General features: G+C 39.9%; 1 protein-coding gene across 1 annotated transcript in view; it reads left to right on the top strand.

Annotated features, from left to right (window-relative positions):
• Positions 1–25,069, top strand: part of LOC149305704 (uncharacterized) — a 93,703-nt gene that overhangs the window by 3,402 nt on the left and 65,232 nt on the right. Inside the window, exons 3-10 of the mRNA XM_089477300.1 lie at positions 15,223–15,297; positions 18,365–18,476; positions 21,170–21,293; positions 21,742–22,017; positions 22,588–22,668; positions 23,538–23,651; positions 24,055–24,102; positions 24,434–24,479. Of these exons, the coding sequence (XP_089333426.1) occupies positions 15,223–15,297; positions 18,365–18,476; positions 21,170–21,293; positions 21,742–22,017; positions 22,588–22,668; positions 23,538–23,651; positions 24,055–24,102; positions 24,434–24,479 (876 nt within the window). The remainder of the gene's footprint in view (positions 1–15,222; positions 15,298–18,364; positions 18,477–21,169; positions 21,294–21,741; positions 22,018–22,587; positions 22,669–23,537; positions 23,652–24,054; positions 24,103–24,433; positions 24,480–25,069) is intronic.

The raw sequence follows: 25,069 nt of genomic DNA, 5'->3' as shown, positions 1-25,069 counted from the left end.
GTAGGGGTTCCCCTTAAATTGTACCGGTTGTAAGATATTTTAATTCACATATTAACCCTTTAGCTCCTACATCGTCACACCAGCCTCCCGATAATTTTATAAAATTGAACTTGTCTATAATAAATGCTTAAACAAACAGAATAATTACATTTGGAAGACTAATGAATTCATCTGTCCTTGGAGGACCCTATTCACAGATGACGGCAAAAAGCTGCGTTGCAGCCAGGGCGAGTAGGTTTGTAGACGGTGATACATTACCCATCAGTTTCGCTAATTCATTCTTTTGTATACCGTGATACCGTGGAGGCCTCCTCAAATTTGATTACAAGTCTGGAGACAGGGAGACGTAGAGGTTTTTAGATAGAGGCGTCTCTGTTCCATGCCCCTCGCTTCAATCCACCCTCTGGTCTGTCTTTAAAAATGCACAATAGCCCGAGTTCCCCGGTAAAATCCTTCTGAAAGATCCAGAAGAGAGCCCGGAACTAAATAACCCGGGGGACGTTTACAAAGGGTTTATAATAGTGCGCAAAAATGTTAATGGGAGTCTACAAAAAATATATTAAAGGGAAGCCATCTCCACGTGTAGGACCTTCAGTGGTCCAGGTTTGCCTACGTAGAGGTCTCCGTTTTCTGGGGTAGTGGCTTTATTCACGAGGCAGGGCTAGCCTCATGCAGGGACAGGGCTTGTCCAACAGAGGGCAGAACCTGGCTGAGAAATAGGCATTACCAAAGAACTGAGCCAGAGACCCGGAGAAGTGGAGCATTACCCGGAGACTCTGGGTCAACATAGGACAATAGACCGACGGCTGCCCGCTTCTCCCGCTGTAAAGACTCAAACCTTAATCAGTCGTCGGCCTCGTCTTAGATTCAGGAGCCGTATGTCTGTCCCGCCCGTAATTTCCCTTACTGGTTCGCCAATACATGCCCATTTACTTAAAAGAAGGACAACAGCTGAGATCATAATATCGTGACTACCCCTATAAGAGAGAAAACATATTCTGGGGTTTTTTTCGCAGAAATTATTTAAAAAAAATTCTAAAAAGAGAATGTTTTGATTAATCCGTCTTGTTTTTTTTAACAAGCAACACCGATCCCAGCAGATGGTTTTAATATGCCCTTTAAATAGAGTCTATTTTTAAGAGAGAATTTCGGTGACGCTATTTTGATGTAACCGGTGACATCTATACATTCTGCTATGATCGCTTTATTTATAAAATCATCTTTCACCAGGGGGTTTATAATTTTCCACAGGTGGCAAAGTGTGCCCATTGACAAAAATATATTAAACATACCGTATATATATATATATATATATATATATATATATATATTACGTATTTTTAAGCTGTAATTTTAGTTTGTCTCCTACATGGGCCTGTATACATTTATTGCGTTTTTCATATATAATAAAAAAGTTAAAATTAAATGTATCATTGGGAATACTGAATTAATGAAATACAATGTATGCAATAAAGAAAACTAGTTTTCAAATTAAATGCACATTAAATTAAGGAAATTAGTGTGTGTCTTTGGTTATTGAGTTAGAAAATTAGACTTTTACCTCTAAGCTCGTCACCTTAACTCGTCACGGGGCGATATGACATCATATCTCCGTGTCATAAAGGCACGATGTTCCTTTTAATGCATGGAAGATGCAAACCGCGGAGGGGGCGTCTGGGGGCCAGTACTGGGGCAGCGCCAAAGGTAAGTGCATCTCCGGGGTTAAGTAGATGGTAGAAAATATTGGGAGGATAGGGAATAAAAAACATACGAAGTATCCGCCTTCCACCGAGCAAGATCACAACATATCAAATAAATGGATCATTTAATCTACACATATGTATTTATATATATATATATATATATATATATATATATATACTGACAAATTACTCACTGTACCGGACGCTAAAATTGTCTTACAGGCATAAAACACGATGAAAATAATCCTTTTACTTTGTTAGCTAAAGGAATTCCCTTGTAAAAGACAAAAAAAAAGAATAACAAAATAAAATAAATAAATAGTAAAGTCATATTTTTAATGTAAATAATAGAAAAATAGAATGTATAATATATATGCATACTTAAGACATAATATATATATATATATATATATATATTATGTCTTATATAGAAGATAATATCATTTTAAAATAATAAAATAATTATAAACAGTGTGAAACTGGCACTGATGGGGTTAAAGATCGTCAGCAAATCGTCAGCAGCTATTGCTTTCTTTAGTAAAAGTGACATTTCCAGACTACGGACTCCCGTTCATCTGTTCGCATTATTTTGGAAGGCACCGCCGAGTCGGCGTTTGTGTCCGTGCCAGATTATTAGGTTACAGCCCGTCCGCCGGGGCACACTGTCTGCATTCATGCCTTTCCAACACCCGGGGGTCTGCGGGGGCCGCTTGTAAACCAGGGAGTAGGAAGCATTCGGGGTAACGTTACTGTAACAGATAGGGGGGTCTGCGCTCGTCATAAGCTTCGCTGTTTTTATTTAGCACGGCAGAAATAACAAATCAGATTAAGGCGCCGGGGGCCGGGGCTCATACGTTATGAAAAGCGCGTTCCGGGTCCTGGCTCGGTGACTATCGGAACAACTACTCTCATAAAATATTAACCGAATGGAAGGTACTTATGGAGGCCAAAGGAAACGGTTACTGGTTCCTTTTTTTTTGTGTCCTAGTCTGCGTATTTTGCTCTACATAATTAATAAGAAATTAATAATAAACCCAAAACTTAGATTTTAGGACAGTGGAAAATCATGTATTTTTTACAGGCATGTAAAAAATATAATTTTAAAAAATAAAACAAAAATTGCTGACGGCGACCTCAATCAGTCGTCGGTCTCGTCTTAGATTCAGGAGCCGTATGTCTATCCCATGCCTGTTTAATACCCTCGCTGTATTACCCTCTACCACCTCTGCTTGAATGCTGTACCACGCATCTACCCCTTCTCAGTAAATTAAGACTTTCTTACATTACATCTGAGCCTCCGACCCTCTAGTTTCAGATTTTTGCCTCTTGTTCTAACAGTTTTGTTAGAATTATAATTAGAATCATATATATATATTTGGTATTACCATGTAAGTAGTTTCCGCTTGTTTGTTCTACCTGATAAAGTTGTTGTTTTTGTCTCCCGTCAGCGTTTATTGCCGGCGGATAGTGTCTGTCGTCCAGTCGCGGGAATATTATCATTATCTACAAAACGCGCTCTCTTGTTAACGTTTCCTAAGCCGGCGATGAAATCTATAACCTTGATAATCCTTTATTCTGTCAGACGGATGGTGTCGGGGCAGCTGCCGTTCGTTTCCACGTCCTTTATATTCAGATAATGTTTCAGTCTAAGTGATCGCACGGCTTGGCTAATCTCTCCTTAAGTGTTTAAACAGTTTGTAGCGGTCTAGACAGCCAACCCGTTGCTCTAAAACTTACGTGACAAATGTATTGTCGTTAAATGAATGAGACGGTATAATGTCCCTCTATGTATTACATATATACTTCTATGATAGTCAGGGAGAAGCTGCAGCTCCCTCCCCGTCTGTGCTCTGACAATTCTCACAACTGATTGGGAGTTGGCAATGCCCGCATTCAAACCAACAACTAGTATCACTCACAGCCAGCTCACCTGACCGTCGATGATGGAGTTGGCCAACACTCGCTTATATTAGTGAACTTCCTGGAGGTGATGATGTAATATCTAAGGCCGGTTCTCTATAAAGCTAAAAGGCACTTACCCAGAACGGCCACGCTAGATGTGACCCCATTCTATTTTCACATTAGTCCTGTATATTTTGGTTGCGCCTCCCCCTTTCTGACAGGGGCTGTCAGTGCCATGTTTATATTCGGCACTGCCCAAGTCTAACCCGGGACAGTCCCACCAAAGCCCCCCCACCAACCATGGTCCTTAATGCTGAGTGCCGGGATTTGATGTCATATCTCGGCTATGACCTTTCAATGACGTGCGGAGCCGGGTTAAAGTAAGCCCATTCCGCAGAGGCTTCCATAGTGTTAATAGAGAGGTTGGAGAGATCCTTTTTAAGAGGCCCATTGAGTAGTGGTGCAAGAGGGAGCCTGACCTCTCAATAGGGCAATTGGGGCTCTGCTATGCGACATATGCCCCCCTGGACCTACCAACCTAGGCCTAGTTGGCCTAGACCAGGATCAGTGACATACTAACACACAGTAACATACTAACACACAAATTCACACACAGTAACCTACTAACACATACAAAGTAACACACAACGCTCCCCCCCCCAGGTCATCACACACTGCCTGCGCCTGAGCGCTGGAAAATGATGTCATAAGCTCTGTAGCCCCCTGCAAAACTCTTCAAAGATACAGCACATTCTATACAATCATTTATTTCTTTTAACAACACATCAATAATACACATATTTATCATTTTACACGCGTATGTCAGCATCCCTTTTGTGTGGTTTTAACTCTTTCATAGTGGGCTTGAAGAAATCTTGCTGATTTTTTTTTTTTAATAAAAATGTCCTGTAGACCCCCTGTACAGCGCCGCAAAATATGATGGTTAATAAATAATAGACAGATCATATTATACGATATAAAATACATGAGAATCGGAACGTACAGCGTTAGTCAGCATAACTGTCATGTAATGTGAAGCTGTTGTTGGAACTTGTGGAATTTTTGGAATGTTACCGATGGATTATGGGGGTTTTTCCGAGTTTTACTACGACAATCAGAAAACATTTCTGTAAAAAAAAAAAAAAAAAAAAGTACGTTTCAAAATAATCTGTTTTTCATATATATGACAAATCTGTGTCTTAAAGGGACGCAGCACCTAGTCTGTTGTGGGACACTTTTGGTACCTGGGAACTCCCGGCGAAGGGCCGGTTCTCTGGGTCGCGGGAGCGCCGTTGCGTCGGCAAAGGTTGGGCTGTTATCATTCCAGATGGTGTTAAGTATCGAGTAATAGACAAGAACACAATTGCCGCAGACGGCTTCTTGGTGACAGACTAAACACGCGCGGCTTTGGTGCGACAGAGATGACAACTAACTCCTCATCTGACGAGTGGCTGTGTTGATTTACCAAGTAATGCGTTTAGAGGGACACTCCAGCCATCGCACGTACTTTAATGCATATGGCAGCTGCGTGGTCCCTTTAAAATGTCATTGTGTCCCCCCCTTGCAAATACTTGGAGGGATTCTGGATTTTTTTATGCTAGATTACCAGCCTCAGATTAACATAAACCCCACCATCATACCTGGGAACTCTCCAGGTCTCCCACTTCTCTTAGAAAAACGGCCAGCTTTTGGTGGAAATGGGCTACTGACGCCAGTAGACCACCTCCGATGACGTCGGGACCGCTCGCTCACCTCAGCGGGGCCCATGTGCCAAAAAAAGGAGGACTCTGGGTAGCTGGAGCTTAGATGTTCATAATTTCGTTCACTAGATATACTGGGGTTTTTTTCTGCACCCACACATTTTACCCTAATCCTCGCAACTACCCTACCCCAAATAGCCCTCAGCACAGGCCTTCGTTGATTTTACAGAACCTGGGCTGGTCAGGGGAGATCAAAGGATCTTCTCAACTGTCCTCCGTTTCCAGGGACGATAAGGCAACTGCAGAGGGACTAAACATTGGAATTGCCCTGCAAAAACCTGGGATAGTTGGCAGGTATCCAATTGTCTGGCCAGAGTTCGCTTTCATATGCACTCTCAGGCATCATATCGCTGCTCCGAGCCGCAGTACTTCTTACGGTAGTAATTATCTTGTAAAATTATCGGTTTGCTGTTTTCTAACCACAATTTGGGGTTTTCATTCATGTTCCATCTTCTCTGAATAGTTTTCACTTTCTGAGTAAAGATGAAAGTTCAACGTCCGGAAACAGCCGGGGAGCCATTATAACTGACCCAACCACTGCTTTACTTACACGGCGATGCTTAGAAAGTTCCCGTCATGCCCGGGTTTATTTTTGTGTTTTTTTTCTGTGATGTATCCTGTAATTTTGCAGTCTTTAAAAGGAACACTCCAGCCGTCATATGCACTATATGTGTGGTCCCTTTAAATTTCCCCAGGGTTTATTTTACCCCCCTATATACATTTGCCCCTTTCCCCATCCCCCACTAGCTATTTACTATGCAGAAGATATGTCCCTTCATGTGATATAGATACCGCGGGTCAGCTTTAGAACTATTCAGACCACCGTACGCATGCAGGGCATTGATTTCGACTGGAACCGTATCCTGTCGCTGATTGGCTGCCCTCCTTCCGCGGAGAAGGAGGGCTGCAGCAGGAAAATATTGAATTTCCAATAAAAATGGACACTTCTTAGGCATAAATAACCCAAAACAAAATGTGGAAATATCGTATTATAGATTTTTTTGTTTTTCATTGATTAACGATACGTTAATGGAAATATTTTATTCTTTATAGATCTTTAAATAATACATTCCAACGTACTCATGAAAGTTACATTTTAATTAAGAAAACTAAGATCGGCCTAAAATCTATTGAATTTTAGGGTGAATTAAATCTTTAAATGTGTCGAGGAATTTAGTGATGGATTTGATCCATACAACAAATTCAGAAGTCGGCATAGAAGTTTTTTCTACTAAATGTAGTAAAATTAAGTAAAATTACTTTGTTTTTACTAAATGTCCGCGTATCATGTAGGTTTCTTCAGTAAGTGTTTTTTTTTTCCATCTTTAATTTAAAATTAGATTTTAGTTTTATTTGTTTTGTTAAAAATAATAAAACAAACAAAAAAACAACAAAAAAAAACCATTTAGAAAACAGTGAGAAATGAAAATCATTATAAGAAGCCAGCGCTAGCAGAATTAAAACAGCTGCATCAATCCCCAGCCTGCTTGTAGCTATAAAATCGAGAGCCTCGGCTTGTACTCTGAGGACGAAAAAGACAAATTAAAGATTTGATTTTGCGGCGTGGGAGCAGAGGGAATATCTTTTTTTTTTTTTAATCAGGGAAGCTGCTGAGGTCTTGTCGATGGTGTATCAGAGGTCCGGTGGGGGGCAAAAATGACAGACACATATTTAACGTTTACTTATGAACTCAGCCTGCAACTCATTTCCTTAAGAAAGTTGCGCTGGGACTTGTTTAAATCCAAAATCTGGGTCTGTTTGACGTCTGGCTGAGACCCCGGGGTCTCAGAGATTATATCTGCTCAGCTTTTTGGGAAGATGATCAGTGTAGCGTCTCACAGTCCTTTAGGGTTTTTAAAAGTGTATCCCAGGTTTCATTATAAATGCCTCATATGTTTCTTAGTTGTTTAACCCCTTCACTACCGTTTTTTCATGCCCTAACTGCCGGAGCTATTTTGACATTTCTGCCGTATGACGGTTCCATCATTATTCCCATTTCCTGTAAATAGTGTACCCATAGAAACTAAATATTGGGGTTTTTTTTTTCAAGGACAGGTAGAGCTTTCTTTTGATACCATACTTACCTGTTTATTTGAACATTTAGTATGAGCAATTTATTTAAAACTAGAAAAAATAAGGGAAAAAACTTTTTTTCCACATGTTTTCTTATGTAAATCCTAACTAAATGAGTGGGTGACGTTCCGCTTCTTCGTGTCAGTGTAAATTTGTATGCGTTTGGGGCTAGTCCACCTGCCCACCTGCATCCTGACAAGTGAGGGCTCCAGGAAGCCAGAGCCTGGATGTTCTCAAGTAAGCTTACAAGCCCTGCCTTTGTCATCTGTGCCCATTCATCTGATTGGCTGTAGAAGCTATCACATGCACGGAGATGCAGGAGATCTGCTGTAGACTGACCCCTATGGTCAGGGAGCAGTCAAAAGCAGCGTCTATCCCACAATCATGGAAACATGGGTCCATTTTTTAATAATGACGTAACAGGTACGTCACTGGTCTTCTAGGGACGTTTTTTTCATGATGTGCCTGTGTTACCTATTCTTTCTGTGTAAATATCTAAACTTTTCAGTGACTTGCATGCATTATTGTGACTTTTAGGGCTGTAGAACCATGTGATACCCAGCAATGATTCAGAGCTCCTAGAAAAGAGGGGCATCAGAGGGGGAAAGAGGGCCACAAAGGTCAGAAAGAGGGGCAAAAGGGGTTTATAGCCCAAACAGGGCATATGCCTCATGAGAAGGTAGACCCAACTGAGAACTGATCATGTGGAGGTCTTCTTGATCATGAAGCTGTAGGAATTCATCATGTAGGATGAACAATCTTGATGTTACTTGAAAAGTCTTACCTATTTTGTCTAACTTCTTGTAGACCTTAAAGAACAAAATAATTTTTTTAAAGGAATTCTCTAGAGATAATTTAATAATGCTAAACACAATTTTAAACTCATACATAACTTAAAGCGGGTTCGGGGTAGGATGACTGCCAAACCATTTTTATAAGAGAATCGTACTAGACAAAGATGGATGACAGGGAAAACTTTGTGAAACAACCTTGAAAAAAGATTTTTCCGAAATACTTTAAAGTGGCACAAATCACCCTGTGAGTTAGATACCCCTGACAGTAAGTGATTCCTTATCTTAACTGATATTATTTAGAATGTTTTATTTAGAATTCTATTTATTCATGCCTTTGCTCTTCAATCTTCAGATACTGCAGTTAAAAGGACATTATCAAATCTACCATAGGAAAAGTAACTCGGAGAACAAGTCTGTATATCTCAGGTTAGCTTCATGGTTGGCTGATCAATTAGGTGTATTTTAAAACCTCTTTGAAGACTTATTTTTTGTTTTATTCTCTATTTAACTCATGGGAATTGCCCTTGGTACTTGGAAGTTTTCCTCCCCGCATTGAATCTCAGGACCTAAATAAGTTTCCATTATGTTACTTAACTCGCTGAAAATGTATTCTGTGACATTAGCGGCCGCTCGAATAGACCCCCCCCCTTTCGAAAAGGCATGTTTTCAAAATAACATTTTGCTTAATCCGAATGTTCCAGTGACAATCATTGGTTTCTGCGGACACAAAAGAAATGTGAAAGGAATGCGGGAACAAAAGAGACGGAGACCCCTTTGTGTGCGGCTTCTTATTATGACCGAGGAGATTGGATCATGTTGTCCCTTTTTGTGAATCACTGCTAACAAATGGATTAAGAATCTGAAAAGGAATTTGAAAAGGGACAGCGAAATTAATTTAACGCTCACTTTTTTTTGGGGGGGGTTGGAGTGTTGGAGGGGTTAGCGGAATATTACTATAGGGGCTATCAGGGTTTTGCAAATAAGAAATGTCAGCAATGCAAAGGAGCAGATAGAAGGAATCAGTCCTTGGTCACGTCTTTAGATTGAGGATAGTCAGACGCCTATTCCATGCATGGTTAAATTATCTTAAAGTATTGACCTCTACTCGGAGGCTATTCCATATATCTATCACTCTCTTGGTAAAGTAAAACTTGCTTACATTACATCTAAGCCTCTGATCCTAGTTGTAGATTATTATCTAAAGGAAACACCATGGTTTCCACCGGAGTCTCCAGGTGAAGTTCTGTTTCTCCAGCTCTTTGGGTCACTGTCCCTGGGTTACTGGAGTTTTCCAAAGGTGGCCAAAAATCACCCCTCCTCTTGGGTCAACCAAGGGGTATAGTTCCCATGTATAGCCCCCCAGTCCGTCCTCCATCCCCTACTTATGGGAGTTGGTCAGAGGTTTCTACTGTCCAATTCTACGTTCCTTTATGGAACTGTACTCATCTCATTTGGCGTTATCGGGAAATATCGATGTTCCCAGCTGGTTAAGAAGAGTCTTTCCAAAGTACCGAGATACTTGTTAACTTCTGAATAATTTGAAGTCGATCACATTAAATGTATCAAAAAAAAAAGATATGTGTTTTGTTCAGCCGAGAGATGTAAGGGCATCGTTAGATAAGAGCAAAATTATCTCTGCGTCTTGGGTTCTGTGAGAAGCCGAGGAGCGACGTGATTAAGGGTTCTCGTATGAAGAGCTTCTAAATCACGAATCTTGGAGGTCATGGCTGCATACTAGTCATTCTTTCTTCTTTGTAGCAGCGAGCTCTGATAATGTATGCCTTCTGGGCAAGCCTATCCTCTTACATTTGAAATTACATTTTCTTTTGAAGTTTGTTGTTAGTCCGCCGTTTCGAGATGTGAAATTATCGAGGGGGTCAGAGAAAAAGAGACTCGTGCCGTGCCTTGTGCGGGGAAAGTTCAAAATAATAAAAGTTTCCAGATGATGTGCTAAAAGTTTAATGCCCCTCGAATATGATGTGAATGAATAATGCTTCATCGTATAGATATGACTTAGATATGGGACGATAACTTTGAAGGAGGAAATTAAATATTTAGCAGTTGTAAAGAGTTAAAAGACCTTCATCTGGGTAAACATTGGACCTTAGTCTAGTATTTCGTTTCTCTGGCTAATTAAACTGCATGAAATTGGGCCCCCATTTATTAATGGAGCGCGGGCAGATTCCGTAGCGCTATTATAATGGGGGGGGGGGCAGTGAAAATTAACGATAACGTGAACACTGACAACATACAGTTTGACAATAAGATTAAGTTAAAAGATACTCGTACCTGGGAACTTTATGGCTCCAGAGCCCCCCTTGCTGGATGCAATGCGTCACAGGTGCGGAGAGAGGGGTCCCGCTGACATCGGTGGGAGTTCATGCTGACATTGGTGGGCTGTCACACTGACGTGGCTGGACACGCCGTTGCTTAAGGGGGACAGTGAGTGATGTGTGTCAGAACGCCGCAGTTTTCTGTTGGCGATCCAGATATGGACCTACTGGTACAGAAAGAGAAGAGGGCCCTGCTCTTGTTAGTTTATAATCTATTAGGAAGTTGGGGTGAATGAGGTGGAAGGAGAGGGGCTGATTGAGTGAGGATGATTTCATTGTAGAGAGAAGAGCTGAGGTGGAGGGTATATGAAGGGTAGGTACATGAGTAGAATAGGGTAAGGAGCACCAGAGAATAGATATAGCACGGGAAACATGATGAATACACAAGTAGGAAGAGGCGATAGAGATAGGAGTTGAACCATGAGGGAGGCATGCTGCGGACACCATGAGAATACAGGTTTTGCCGGAATAGAGGGGAGAAGTGACCTTCTGTTTCTATGGGCAATTTGAGGATGACTTTCTCAGTAGAGGATTTGCGGATGGAAACCAGAAGGAAAAGAAAATAGGGTTAGGTAAATATTGGTCAAACATTTTAGTATTTTGAAGCTTGGCAGAGAAGAGAAGTTGGACGGTAGTTTAATGGGGATGCAGGATCTAGGGAGAGCTTCTTTAAAATGGGAGAGATGAGCATGGCTTGAAGTGGAGCGGGACCATGCCTGGTGTTAGGTGGGTTAGGAAAGAAACTTACGTATCACATTATATACATATCATAAATACATAGTACATCACATACATTTAAGTACATATCATGGCTGGAGTGTTCCTTTAACGAAACCCAATGAAAAATATATATATTCCCCAAAAAATCTAGTGTCTATTTTTAGGTTATGTTCCGTCCTTTGGAGACGAGACAGGTGCAATAACTCACCGTAAAATGCATTCGCGAACGCCAGTGAGTAAATAGAAACAGAATCAGGCTCAGAACAGGACTGACACTTTCAGCTACGCTGAATTTATCTCTATACCCAAAATCATAACCTGAATTTAGTGGGTTTTTTTTCTCCAGAAATGTTAATAATTTGTCATGTTTACTCATCTGTACACCAGGCAACTAATGATTTATTGGCGTTGAAAGCCTGTCTGCTTATAAATATTTTATGCATCGTGCTGGCTGTTAATAAAAAAAATGCATTTTTTAAGAACTAGAGAAAAAAATCGATTTTAGGAACATATTTTATTTTTGGTATATATATATATATATATATGTACAATAAATCTGTATCTGTGTATATACAGCATATATATACGTATAATTTACACGCTTTGTATTTCATGCATTTAACGTAGTTTAATATTTGACATTTTTACTTTTGCATTTTTAATTTTAGTCTTTTATTAAACAAATCAAGAAAATGTCTATTTATTTGTCAATAGACATAGATTATTTGGTAGGGTTGAGGCATGGCCAGGCTGGGGAAGACGAGGTGTCGCTGGCACTTTAAGGCCGGCGCCCGACTGATGATGTAAGCTGACGGCTGTATAGGCGCCGCTGCACTTTACGTTCTTATACTCACGCAGCGTGCGGCCGGCAAATCCAGCCGGGGGCCGCATTGGGGCGGCAGATCGCATGAGTGTGCCTGGTGTCCCAGGTGGCCAGTCCAGCCCTGACTGTAGATTATTTAAGTTTAAGCTTTAAAGCAAACATAGAAATGGCTTTTTGTAGACGGTAGAAAAGAGGAATTAAGACTCAGGAGGATAAGGTCTAAACCTGTGGATTAAAAGCAGGATATGTGTTACCATGAGAAAGACCTCCCAAGCGTCCCTATTTATGAGGGAGAGTCCCTCTTCATTCCCCTCTTTCCTCCTCTGATCTCTTTTAGGAGCTTAGAATGTTTGCTGTTAACGCTTAAACAGCAGACTCCCCCTTCTGCGATGATACAATTGTTTGTGAGTAATCTTGACTTTATATTGAAGGGGTATCCAAGTCATTAAAAGATGAAAGTGTGAGTATACTGAGGAACAGAGACCCAACAATGGCTAGTGTTGATGTTCAATGGACATGGACGACTTAAGAGTTGATCTAGTGATTCAGTAGGGTAAGAAGGACATAGACTTCATGAGAAGGACCATGGAAGAGTGAGACGTGTTAGTGGCCAGAGAAAGGGTAGGTAAAAGAACTCTTGAAATGATGCCGGCTCCAGAAACATTAAGAGGAACTCCGCATAACATGATACCGGTGAAAGCCAACGAGGCCATAGCCTAGACGCCAAACGTTAATACATCAGAGAACACACGCCACATTTAGAGAGTAACGCAGATGTCAGATATCCTACTCAAAATTCTACTGCGTTACATTTTTTCATTTGCGTGACTCGTTTTAAAAGGCGTTATGGAAATATTATCAAAAGGTGTAATCCCTTTGGTTTAGTAGCTCAATGAAGCACTTTCCAAATTCGTTCTCTTTCATGTAGCAGGCGTGGACCTGTTCACAAGGAACAAAAAGAGCGTTTGTGTGTATTTCCATGTTCTGCTCCTCGCGCGGGTTGTTGACTCTCTCTCTGAGGATTCTCTTTGGTTTGCTGCCATTATAAGCACTTGAGGTGCTACCTGGGTTTCATCGAACAATCAAAGCAATTGTGTTGGTGAAGGAAAAATGTTTGAAGTTTCGCAAATGGAAAAGATTGGGGGGGGGGTTTGAATGAATATTGATTAAATTTAGTAAAGATGTTTTTTTTTCTAAACATTTATTTCATGTTGTTTTTATTGTACAAAAATAATGCAGAAATATGTTTTAAAAAAAATAAAAATTAAAGAAAAATATTTTGGTATATGGTGTAGAAAAATACATCTATGTATAAACAAAATATAGAACAAGACCACTTATAAACAGGTCTGTTTATAAGCTTGCTAGCCCACAAAGCAGTAAGACTACTGGCAAGCTACACAATCTAGCCCCCAATTTCCTTTTCTTTTCATGAATGTTAGAATCCATTTTGAAGTTAATTTCTCACTTTCCTCCGCCCATTGCCTACTAATTCTGAAGCAGGAAGTCACTTTCCTCCGCCCATTGCCTACTCATTCTGAAGCAGGAAGTCACTGTCCTCTGCCCATTGCCTACTAATTCTGAAGCAGGAAGTCACTTTCCTCCGCCCATTGCCTACTAATTCTAAAGCAGGAAGTCACTTTCCTCCACCCATTGCCTACTAATTCTGAAGCAGGAAGTCACTTTCCTCTGCCCATTGCCTACTAATTCTGAAGCAGGAAGTCACTTTCCTCCACCCATTACCTACTAATTCTGAAGCAGGAAGTCACTTTCCTCCACCCATTACCTACTAATTCTGAAGCAGGAAGTGTACTTAAGTATGCTTCCTGTTCATGAGATGTAGCTATAAAAAGCAATGGGATTTCAACTCCCATACTACCAAGTTAAGAGGCCCGACACTCTGATATAATTGATTCAGCAATACTCGACATGTGTGGGATGTGTACCTAAGTATGCTTCATGCTTTCGGTGAATGCAGGTAGGGGAAGGAGAAATCTCTTTTTCTAACCACATTTAAAATAATACATGCACTGGTTTGCAAAATGCTAAAATGGACTCCAATTTGCATTGTATGTAAATGGAGGACTGGAAGTGTTCCTTTAGCTGAGGAAATATCTTCCTGGTCATAGATTTTGGATTTATTCAACTTAAAGCGTAGCTCACGTGGATCCGGTTGTATCTTGGCTTCCGAGATTCACAGAATCTTAATAGTTGAATGGACGTAGGCTGTGGCAATAAAGTGCTCCTATTAAAATCTATGGGAGCACTTTCCACACAGCACTGGAGCTGACGGGAGGTGAGTAGTTGTAGGTGTGCTTGGCCAAGGACATCAGAAAATAGCTGGCTAGGGGTGGAGAAAGGGGCAAAAACATAGGGGAGATTCTGTAGAATTACCCCATGCATTTACAAAAGGAACCCCATGATGATTTTAATGCATACAATGGCTTGAGTGTTCTTTTATTTTTTTCATATTGGTCCATACTTTCTCCATAAAATATGTTTAATGTTTACCTAAATGAACAATGAGTAGGTCCCCTCTCCATCTATAAAAAAAAAAAATTACAATTTAAGTTAAAAATATAAAATTCGGCAGTAACGTTAACACACATTAAGACGAACTGGTACAGAAGGAGACGAGGACCCTGCTCCTGTGAGCTTACAATCCGTTAGTTATCTCACTTACTGATTGTTTAAACAGAGCAGACCCAGACATGTAGCACTTTACACCATTAAAATCACAAGTGGGTCCTGCAAGCGAGAGATACGGTATGCACGGAAATATGTCGAAATATCTTTCATGTATGGTATGCAGACTGTTTTTATATCAATATACTGTATCTGTTTATAAAGGGAGCAGATATTCATTTAAAAGTTACCGTCAAACTTTTCTGTTGTTTTTTTAATCTACTTAAAAGATACTTTTTTCTGTTGATGTTTTCATTTTTTTTTTATCTGAATGTATTACAGGATGTGTTTTTAAAGCCTGTGATAAGAAGGAATCCTTTTGGAAATACATTTCGAGGTTTATTTTATCTTAAAAGCTAAATGAATAGAATTTATTTGGAGAAAAAAAAAATTAAAACTCCGCTTCTTCTGCCCATTTTTTTTTTCCAGATGTCCTTTGTCCGAATGTTAAAATCGAGGGCGAACGTTTCAAGCATACGAATGGAGAAAAAGATGAAATTCCAGGTGGGTTAAAATGCTAAAAAATTATACTACTAAATTATATTTAGAGAAGAAAATGGTAATAGAAATATATATATATATATATATAATATATAATATGGAAATATATTACTAAAATTATAATGTTTTACTTGTTAACAATAAAAGATTAATATTTGGCAAAGTGTGATAATGTGATATAGAATCTAATAACTGATCATCAACTGATAATGGAAGACTTTTAAAATGCCAGATTTAGTGTATTATTTTGAGACGTGTACTGTGGGATAGCGCTACCCCTAGATTGCCTTTTGTTGGAGGGAATGTGGGCAGGCATAACAGATAATTAGGTGGGAGAAGGCTCCGCATGGGTGGGGAGTAGGCATGGCCACATGTCACTCCCCTGCCCAGAGGAAGAAGGAACTGTCCCTGAGACCCAGAAAAGCAGGGCTTATTCCAAAGACTCTGGCCCAAACCCGGACAGTTTGAAAGTATGCTTATGAGGAATGAGTAAAACTGAGCAAATAGATCTAACTTCAGAGGCACACAGCAGTTAACTTTATGCATTAAATGACTGTAATGTCTATCATAATCGGCTCAGCTTTGGTGTATGCTTGGTACACTCCTCTTGATGGATTAAAGTGCCACAACACAGTATAAATGTTACCAGTACTGAAACTATGTAGTAGAAATTTAGCCAATTCAACCAAAATACTCATTATTTGTTCAAGGTATGGCCTATAAAAAGCGTTCTCAATGGATCATTTTATAGTACTAGTAAATCCCAATAAGAATAACTGTATTGGACTTCCTACAAATATTACCCTATCCCTAGTGTTTTTCTGGAATAGTTTTAATCTTTAAATGTATTATTTATTTCGAATCATAAACTGCTTCAAACCAATATGTCAATTGTCTAGGTCCATGTAGTTACTCATCCCTAGATGTTTCTTTTTTGTTATGTTTGATGACTCACAAGTGCGTATTTAAAAAGGCACGAGGGCAAATGGACCTGGTCACAAAGTCAATTAGGTTTTCACAGCAGTAGCTCACATTAAAAATAAAATAATGGGGTATTATCCATTATCACCAAGGAAAACTCATTAAAATATAGTTTTTAAAAAGAAGGTGACCAACATCAGTGCCTGACCTCCCAAACGCTCTACTGGATGAATGGGCAAGAATTCCCACAGAAACTCCCCAAAGTCTTGTGGAAAACCTTCATATTAATGTGATGTCATCAAAGTCCCTGTTGGTATAATGGTCAGATGTCCCAATACTTCTGTCCATAAAGTGTACTTCAAGCCCGATCTGCTGCTGGAGCATTTGCCCGGTTACCAGTCCGGACCTCAGTTCAAGGGTTGTCCAACTGCTGTCCTCCAACTAGCCTGTAATAAACTGGCAGCTAAAGTCTGAGATTGCCAACCAACAGCTCCATGAATCCTTTTAATGGATAGTTTCCAGTCCTAAAAATGATAACTCTTCAAGTTAGAAACTTTAAAGCCCTACAAATCCTAAAATCCAATTCCAACTCTGTCCAGTTCATAGAAAGCTTCTAACTTCAACCACAGAAGCAGAAGAATCTAGTATCAGACTAATTCGTCCCGTCTCGTCGCCCGTTTCTCCTGCTGTAAAGACTCAAACCTTAATCAGTCGTTGGTCTCGTCTTAGATTCAGGAGCCGTATGCCTATCCCATGCGTGTTTAACCAAACCTGGTCAAGATTCTATACCTTATCTCTTATGATGACCCTAAACAATGTAGATCTTGTAAAAGCTATAGATTTAACCACCATCGCAATTAGAACAAAAACAACTTAAAAAATATTCTAATGAGATGCTGTATATTAATGTTTTTTATTAAGCCACCACTGGATAGGCTCTGTTTTTGAACAGGTCCAACATTAATATAAAAATTAATATATTTAGCAAAACACATAATTTGTTTTGATTTTAAATATATATATTAATTATCTAGACATTTAATGCTGATTCTTATAACGCAATATCTCAATAATCCCTTTGTACAAAAATGTATAAGAATAAAATCTTTGTTCCAAACATCACATTTTTGTGATTTATGGTAGATTCTAAGCTATACATTATTATTTCCCTAATGATACGGAGCTCTGGGCAATGAATGATATCATTTTTATTCTGCAATATGACATTTTTCGTAAGTTATAAAGGTCAAAGTGTCTAATTCTTTTCCCATAGAATCTTATTAAGAGTATATATTAATGCTTTGTATTTTTTGCGCTGATATTGTGGATTCAAACAGGAAAATCATTGTTTTCTGGAAAATTGCTTTTAGAAATATTTTTTTTTATCATGATCCATAACAGATTAATTACGCTTAAAGTATGTATAAAGTATGCATTTTTGGTGTTTTCTGCTTATGGCAAAATATTTTTTTCTAAAAAAAAAAATTGAATATGCATGCAAAGCCTTTAATTTACTTTTTTTTTGCCAATGTATCTGAATCCAGAGGAAACTCAGTTTTTGTTTAATATTAGCAAAAAAAAAAAAAAAGGTTGACCTTGATGGACTTGAGTCTTTTTTCAACCGCTTGTCACAGTCCTCCAAAAAAGGCCAGTTGGGGATATCAGAGACCTCCCTTGTAAATGCACCAGTTGAGCAGTGGGGCAACTGATCTCCCAAAAAGGCGATCTGTTGGGGCAAAATGACTGCTGCCACCCTTGCCCTATTTGGGCTATGCCAAAATACGTCGCTGCCGAACCTTAGAGTTGGCTCAAGCCCTTCTTCTTGGGCACAATTTAGCTATCATTAATATTGTTTTTTACTAAGCCAAGAAGGTCTGCTGTCATGTCCTGAAGTGTCCTGGGGATCCATATTTAGACACACCCCATTCCCCGCCCATGACATTCACTCTCCCCACCCCCATTGAAAGAAGTTGCAGCTTGTCCCGCCCATTACATCAACTGTCCCATCCATGGACATTGCCGGTCCCACGTGTCAGCCCCACCAATCAATGACATCTTTTCCATTCGCTGAGGTCATCTGGTTCGTGGAAGAGGGGGCTCCTGGAATATTCCCTGGTGTGGCACTTACTCTTGTCATTTGCTTCGGCAGGTTTCGATCTCATGGATTTATTCAATGTGAAAGAAATATTTGGAATGAAAGAGAATGAAGTCCAAAGCTCCTACGTACGCCTGGGAACCTTCCCCATTGTCCAGCAGACTGAGTAAGGCTCCATGGTGTATCGAGTAATCTGTCCGTAAATTTATGGATGTTCTAAAGTTTAATCTAAGACATTTCAGGATATAAATAAAATAAGTGCAAATTATACTTATGAGGGTGACATTGTGACAAAGGTGGGTGGTCTGCTGACATCATGTGCAGGGCATGATCAGAAACAACACAGGTTTACTACAGGAAGATCCTGACAAACTAATGTATTTTTTTGGCTGGGTAACTAACATAATTGCCCTGGGAGGGGCAGTAGGTGTCGCCTATCTAGATGCCAGTAAGGTGTTTGGATCTGTTCCCCATAGAAGACTTATAAATAAATTGCTGTCTTTGGATGGTAAATAGTGGAATGGATTGAGTGACAGGAGGCAGAAGGTTGTAGTTAATGGGGTATATTCAGTGGCGTCGGCAGGGGGGGGCCAGAGGGGGCCATGGCCCCCCCTAAATCATGCTGTGCCCCCCGGTGTGCCCCCCCAATTGAAACGCCGTCTTTTTTTTTTTTTTTTAATAGATCCGGAGGAGAGAGAGAGAGGCGCCGAGCGGTCGCTGAGGAATAAGTTCTCAGCGACCGTTCGGCGCCTCTCACTCTTTTCCGCGACCGCGAGGCCTCTGCCTTGGTCGCAGTGCCGGCATTTCAAGCCGAGCGCCGGTATATGATGTCATATCCGGCGCTCAGCAATGAAGCCGCGCACACTGCGGCAGAACCAGGAAGACAGAGACCTCGCGATCCCGCCGCTGGACTTCTACAAGCCCAAGGTAAGTGAACTTCAAAGGGGGGGGAGGAGGGTAGAAAGTTAGGAGGGGGTTAGAGAGTGAAAAGAGGTAGATAGGAAGTGAAAAGAGGTAGATAGGGATACATTGGGAGGGAGAGAGGGGGTAGATAGGATAGATTGGGAGGGAGAGGGGGTAGTTAGGATAGATTGGGAGGGAGAGGGGGTAGTTAGGATAGATTGGGAGGGAGAGGGGGTAGTTAGGATAGATTGGGAGGGAGAGGGGGTAGTTAGGATAGATTGGGAGGGAGAGGGGGTAGTTAGGATAGATTGGGAGGGAGAGGGGGTAGTTAGGATAGTTTGGGAGGGAGAGGGAGATATTAACATATATTGGCAGCAGGGGCTAATATTAATATTAATTGGCAGCAGGGTCTAGTATTTATATATATATCGGCAGCAGGGGCTAATATTAATATATATTGGCTGCAGGGGCTAAGTTTATATATATATTGGCTGCAGGGACTAATAATATATATTGGCAGTAGGGGCTAATATTAATATATACTGGTAGCAGGGTCAAATATTAATATATATCGGCAGCAGGGTATAATTTTTATGTATATCGGCAGCAGGGTATAATATAAGTATATATCCGCAGCAGGGGCTAATATCAATATATATCCGCAGCAGGGGTTAATATTAATATATATCAGAAGCAGGGTGTAATATTTCTATATATTGTCATCAGCAGGGGCTAATATTAAAGAATGAGAAATAACTGCCTAACGTGTGTGTGTATATGTGTATATATATATATATATATATATATATATATATATATATATAGTGTATATGTACCGTTTTATAATTGGCCCCCATACTTTGTTTCCTGGCCCCCCATGTGCCCCCCCTAAATATGAAAGCTGGAGACGCCACTGGGTATATTCAGAGGAAGGTCTTGTTACTAGTAATATTACAAAAAGTCTTAATGGTGAGGGATGTATTTTTGCATATGATACAAAGTTCTGCAACAGGGTAGACCTTCCAACTGGAACAAGTCAAATGGTGAGTGATTTAAGTAAATAAGAAGATTGATGTAGAGTGTGGCAGCTGCAGTTTAATGTTGATAAATGTAAAATAATGCACTTGGGACATAAAAATTCCAAAAAAAAATGGGCAGACTAGACGGACCAAATTCTGCCTTCCCCTCTTTAAGATTAGTCTACCATCCAAATTCATATTGCCTTCTTCACTAGGAAGGGTATTTAAATCTAAAGTCACCTCTTGAGTAACGGACCCTATCCTAGATGCTAGAATGTAATTCATATTGGACACTGAAATTACGTGTATGGTACTTAAAGGGCCTGTTATGCCCAAATAGAGCATCTGAGGCTTACGATCTCCTACTAAAATTAGCCGCCGACTAGTTATAATTGAAATATTTACATGGACGGAACAGCCAAATGAGATTCCATCACACCCACTCGATTCCCTCTTTACGAAATACTTGTCGTGCTTCATTTGTTGTTTGATGAATGGAAGACGGGGATATGAAATGTCAAATGTTAATATATGCACGGCTGAGAAGAGAGAGACGGACACTTGGATGATTCGATGACATAGGTGCTTGAGACTTCCTACATGTCGGAGCCATCAATGAATTCCATCAGAGAATATCCAAAGTGTTTCTTTTACGCCTGGTCATTTATAACATATATAGCAGTACTGGAATGTACAATGTATCTATAGCGGGTTATGGTATAATGTGTAGGAAGGATAGCATTATATTAGAAAGTGCGTGCTAATATGAGATTGTATTAGGTTAGCAAGGTCCGTACATTTTAATCGATGGATTGTCCCAACAAAAGCAAGACAGTTAGGAGCTATGCGTTTTGTACAGGGAAAATGATTTATCTCACTACAACTCGACGTTTTTTGGAGTAAAAGCCATTTTTCCCCCCGACTTGTTATTTTATAGGGACATATTCCCACAGGGATTGCCTGACGAATACGCGTTTGTGACCACATTCCGATTCCGGAAGGCATCGAGGAGAGAAGATTGGTATATCTGGCAAATTATCGACAAGTACGGCATCCCGCAGGTAATATACATTCCCACAGCTCAGCCGGCCTCATCTTGACAAACGGACTTTTTTGGGGGTTTATTTTTCTTGTAGTTGACTATATCTTAGCTATCGAAATCCCTTGAATAATATTTACCGTTACTAAGCGTCGGTCTACTTAAACCAGCGTTCCTCAGTGTTCTTCTTGGTCTCCCAGCAGTGTTTGTGATCATGTTAGCACAGGTGGTCGTAACTCCGCACGGCCCTAACAGAGATTGGTGGATCCACCTGTTTTCATCTGAGGAGATCCTGAATACTTTTCACAAAACACCAACAAGAAGAATCTCTGGTCAACTCTGAACCCAACTTAATTGGTTTTTCCTCACCGTTCCCATCCCTCATTGTACCTCTATCCCCAGTCTGTGCTATTTCACTGATACTGTTGCCATATTTTGCTTTATTTTTATTTATTTTTTCGACATAAAAGGTATCTTTACGATTAGACGGAGAGAATAAAGCCCTGGAATACAGTTCTGTGGGGGTCGCCCAGGATGCCGTGAAAACGGTCTTTCGTAGCGCGCAAGTCAGCAACATCTTTGACCGGAACTGGCACAAGATCGCCCTCAGCGTCCAGTCCAAGACCGTATCCTTGTATATCGATTGCCAGCTGGTAATGACTTTGCCCATCGAAGAAAGGGAGAACATCGACATCCAAGGAAAGACTGTGATCGGCAAACGCCTCTATGACAGTGTCCCCGTCGAGGTAGGTGCCTGATTACGGCTTTAGCTTTAGCCATCATGTGCAGATACTATTTTATTACCGTTGAAGATAGAAGCTGGCGGCAGATCGGCCCCATTCGGCCCCCGTCTAGACTGCCCGTTTCTCCTGCTGTAAAGAGTCAAACCTTAATCAGTTAATTCAGGAGCCGTATGTGTATCCCATGCATGTTTAATAGCCTCACTGGATTACCCTCTACCGCTTCTGCTGGGAGCCTGTTCTGTATATTAAATCTAAACCCCTGACCCTCTAATTTTAGACTATGGCCTTTTTTGATTTAGCGTGACCCTTACAAAAAAAAAAAAAAGAATCTTATCCAGAACAGATAATTATATCGCCAAACTATTGCGGCATATTAAGTTTTTTTTTGTGGAATTTACAGAATATTTATTCTAATAATAATATTAGAAAATGTATGAAAAGGTTTTATATATTTATTTTAATCTTGCACAGTCTGAAGAAGTGTTTTATAGGTCAATATACTGATTTTATAGAGTGATATTTGCATACCCTCTGACACAGAGCACAATTTAATTATCTTATTTCCCGCTCCAGTTTGATCTCCAGCGGATTGTTATATACTGTGATTCACGCCACGCAGAGCTGGAGACCTGCTGCGATATCCCCAACGGGCCGGTGAGAAATGTTCTGGAAGATGGCCGGAAAAATTATTCTTCTGAAACCATGAAGCTAATTTAGGGTTCTAGTACTTAGGTTTAAGTTTGTACTCTGTTCAGTGCATTCATTTACTTAGAATGTTTTTTGGCATCCATTTTTTTTTGCCATTGATTCATATGGAAGATACTTGACATTTTGAAAAAAACAAGAATAAAAAATAAAATAGAAAAGGAATTTGAATGATACGTTTCAGCGGAATAAATGATTTACATTGAGAGCAGTGAATATCAGGAATCCACATCCACATCCACAAGGGAGGGTTGAGTGTGTTTTTGGCATCCATTTTTTTGCCATTAATTCAAATGGAAGATATTTGACACTTGGAAAGGATAAAAATAAGAATAAAAGAAAAAGAAAAGTATAGAAAAGGAATTTCAATTATAAAATTTAGCGGAACAAATTACTTACAGTGAGAGCAGCGAATATCAGGAATCCACATGCTGGGAACATATTAAACGCGGGAGGTTTGAACTTCTACAAGGGAGGGTTGAGTTTGTTTTTGGCAATCCAAGGCGTTCTTTAGGGCAGTATCTGAAATAAAGAGTGATCGATCATGGTGAACTTCATCAGTGCCACAAGAGGACGGGGCATGAATCAGCGAATCACAGATTATTAGAAATGGTATTAAATAACAATAATATACAAAAATTACATTACTCATTCAAAACAAAGCAGATCAGACCCATCCACCCCGTCTAGTCGCCCGTTTCTCCTGCTGTAAAGAATCAAACCTTTATCAGGCGTTGGTCTCGTCTTAAATGTTTATTATAGGCTTTCGTTGTAATTATGCCGTTGAATGACTTTTTCTCATTTTTTGTTTATTTTAGTGTGTTGTAACAGTTGTTACCGAGCCACCCCCACTACTGACAACACCTACCGGGGTAGAACAGAGGGGCACAGAAAATACCATCAGCTGTGCAAATTGCCCTTTCGGAGAAAAGGTATATGTTGTTTGTTCTTAATTTTCCCCCCGTTATTTAACTTATTATAAGTTATAGATTTCATAAACCACCAATTAGAGGGGAACTCCCATTGGTTTTTTTTCTGGGACAGGGTTTGAAGCCCCCAACAGCCCTGTCCATATAGACTCCATATAGACCATATATATTCTCTTCATATAGACTAGAACACAAAGTGAGTAATTCCTTATGGAAAAACGTAGTTTTTTTCATTCATATTTTCATGAAATCATTCATTCCTTTTTTCATTCATATTTTATTTAGTATGACCCCAAAAACTCTTTGTGTCTATAAGAAGGTTGTTAACATCCCTTCAAAGACTTTCACAATTTTCTTTCCGGGAGAAGTGCGCGTTCTCTAATTATTTATTTATTTATTTATTTAGGGAGAGCAGGGACTTCCTGGTCCTCAAGGTCCAAAGGTTGGTATCATTGTTCATCTTGCGTGGGCATTTATTCACGTAAATTGTCTACATAAAATAATTTACCCGTTTGTTTGAAAATTACACAAAACAGATATAGTTAATTTTAAATTAAATTGAAAAGTGAAAAAAGCCCCCCCCATCATATTCTCATACTTTCATGAATCAGACCCCCCCTCTTTTAGTTATTGTTTAGTATAGCGCCATCATATTCCGCAGAGCTGGTCAACGATTAGAATTTGGGAAAACATCCCGATTTGTGAACAACATTCACACAGTGCATTTTCTTACTTTTTTGTGTTTTTTGGATTGTATTATAAAAATCATGTTTTCTGTTCCAAAGGGAGAAGCGGGGACTGCTGGATTACTGGGCCCAAAGGGAGAGAAGGGTGAACCCGTAAGATGATTTCTTTGTGTTTTTCTAGTTGTGTTTATCCCCTTGCCTGTTGTAAAGATGCAATCTTGCTTTTTAACCCTTTGCTGCATTTACACAGAGAGGTGTAAAAAAAACTGCAGTGATGCTAGGAGAAAGTGAGTGTGTATATGTGTAAGAGTATTGTTTTAGAGTGAGTGTAAGTGTATAGTGTTGGTGAGAGTGTGTATGTTGTTAAGAGTGAGTGTGTGTTACTGGATGACGTTAATGAGTGTGTTACTGTATAGTTTTGAGTGTATGGTGTTAGCATGTGTGTACGTTAGTGTATGGTGTTAGCATGAGTATGTGTATTAGTATTTGGTGTTAGCATGTGTTTGTGTTAGTGAATGGTGTGTATTTGGTGTCAGCATGTGTATCTGTGGGCGTTAATGTCCATGTGTGTGACACCATATGATGTTAGAGTGTCAGGGCTGAGCTTAGGGTGCACGGGAAAGGAGAGAATGGATAAAGTGTCTGTATGAAGGTATGTGAGTGAATGCAAGTCCTGAAAATCAGGACTGTTGGGAGGTACAGTACAGGCACACACGGAAATAGGAATTCTAAGAG

Source organism: Sceloporus occidentalis, unplaced genomic scaffold (genome assembly GCF_023333645.1).
Source record: "Sceloporus occidentalis isolate IW3139 unplaced genomic scaffold, rSceOcc1.0.p SCAF_11, whole genome shotgun sequence".
Classification (NCBI taxonomy): domain Eukaryota; kingdom Metazoa; phylum Chordata; class Lepidosauria; order Squamata; family Phrynosomatidae; genus Sceloporus; species Sceloporus occidentalis.
This window is presented reverse-complemented; position numbering and strand designations above follow the sequence as displayed.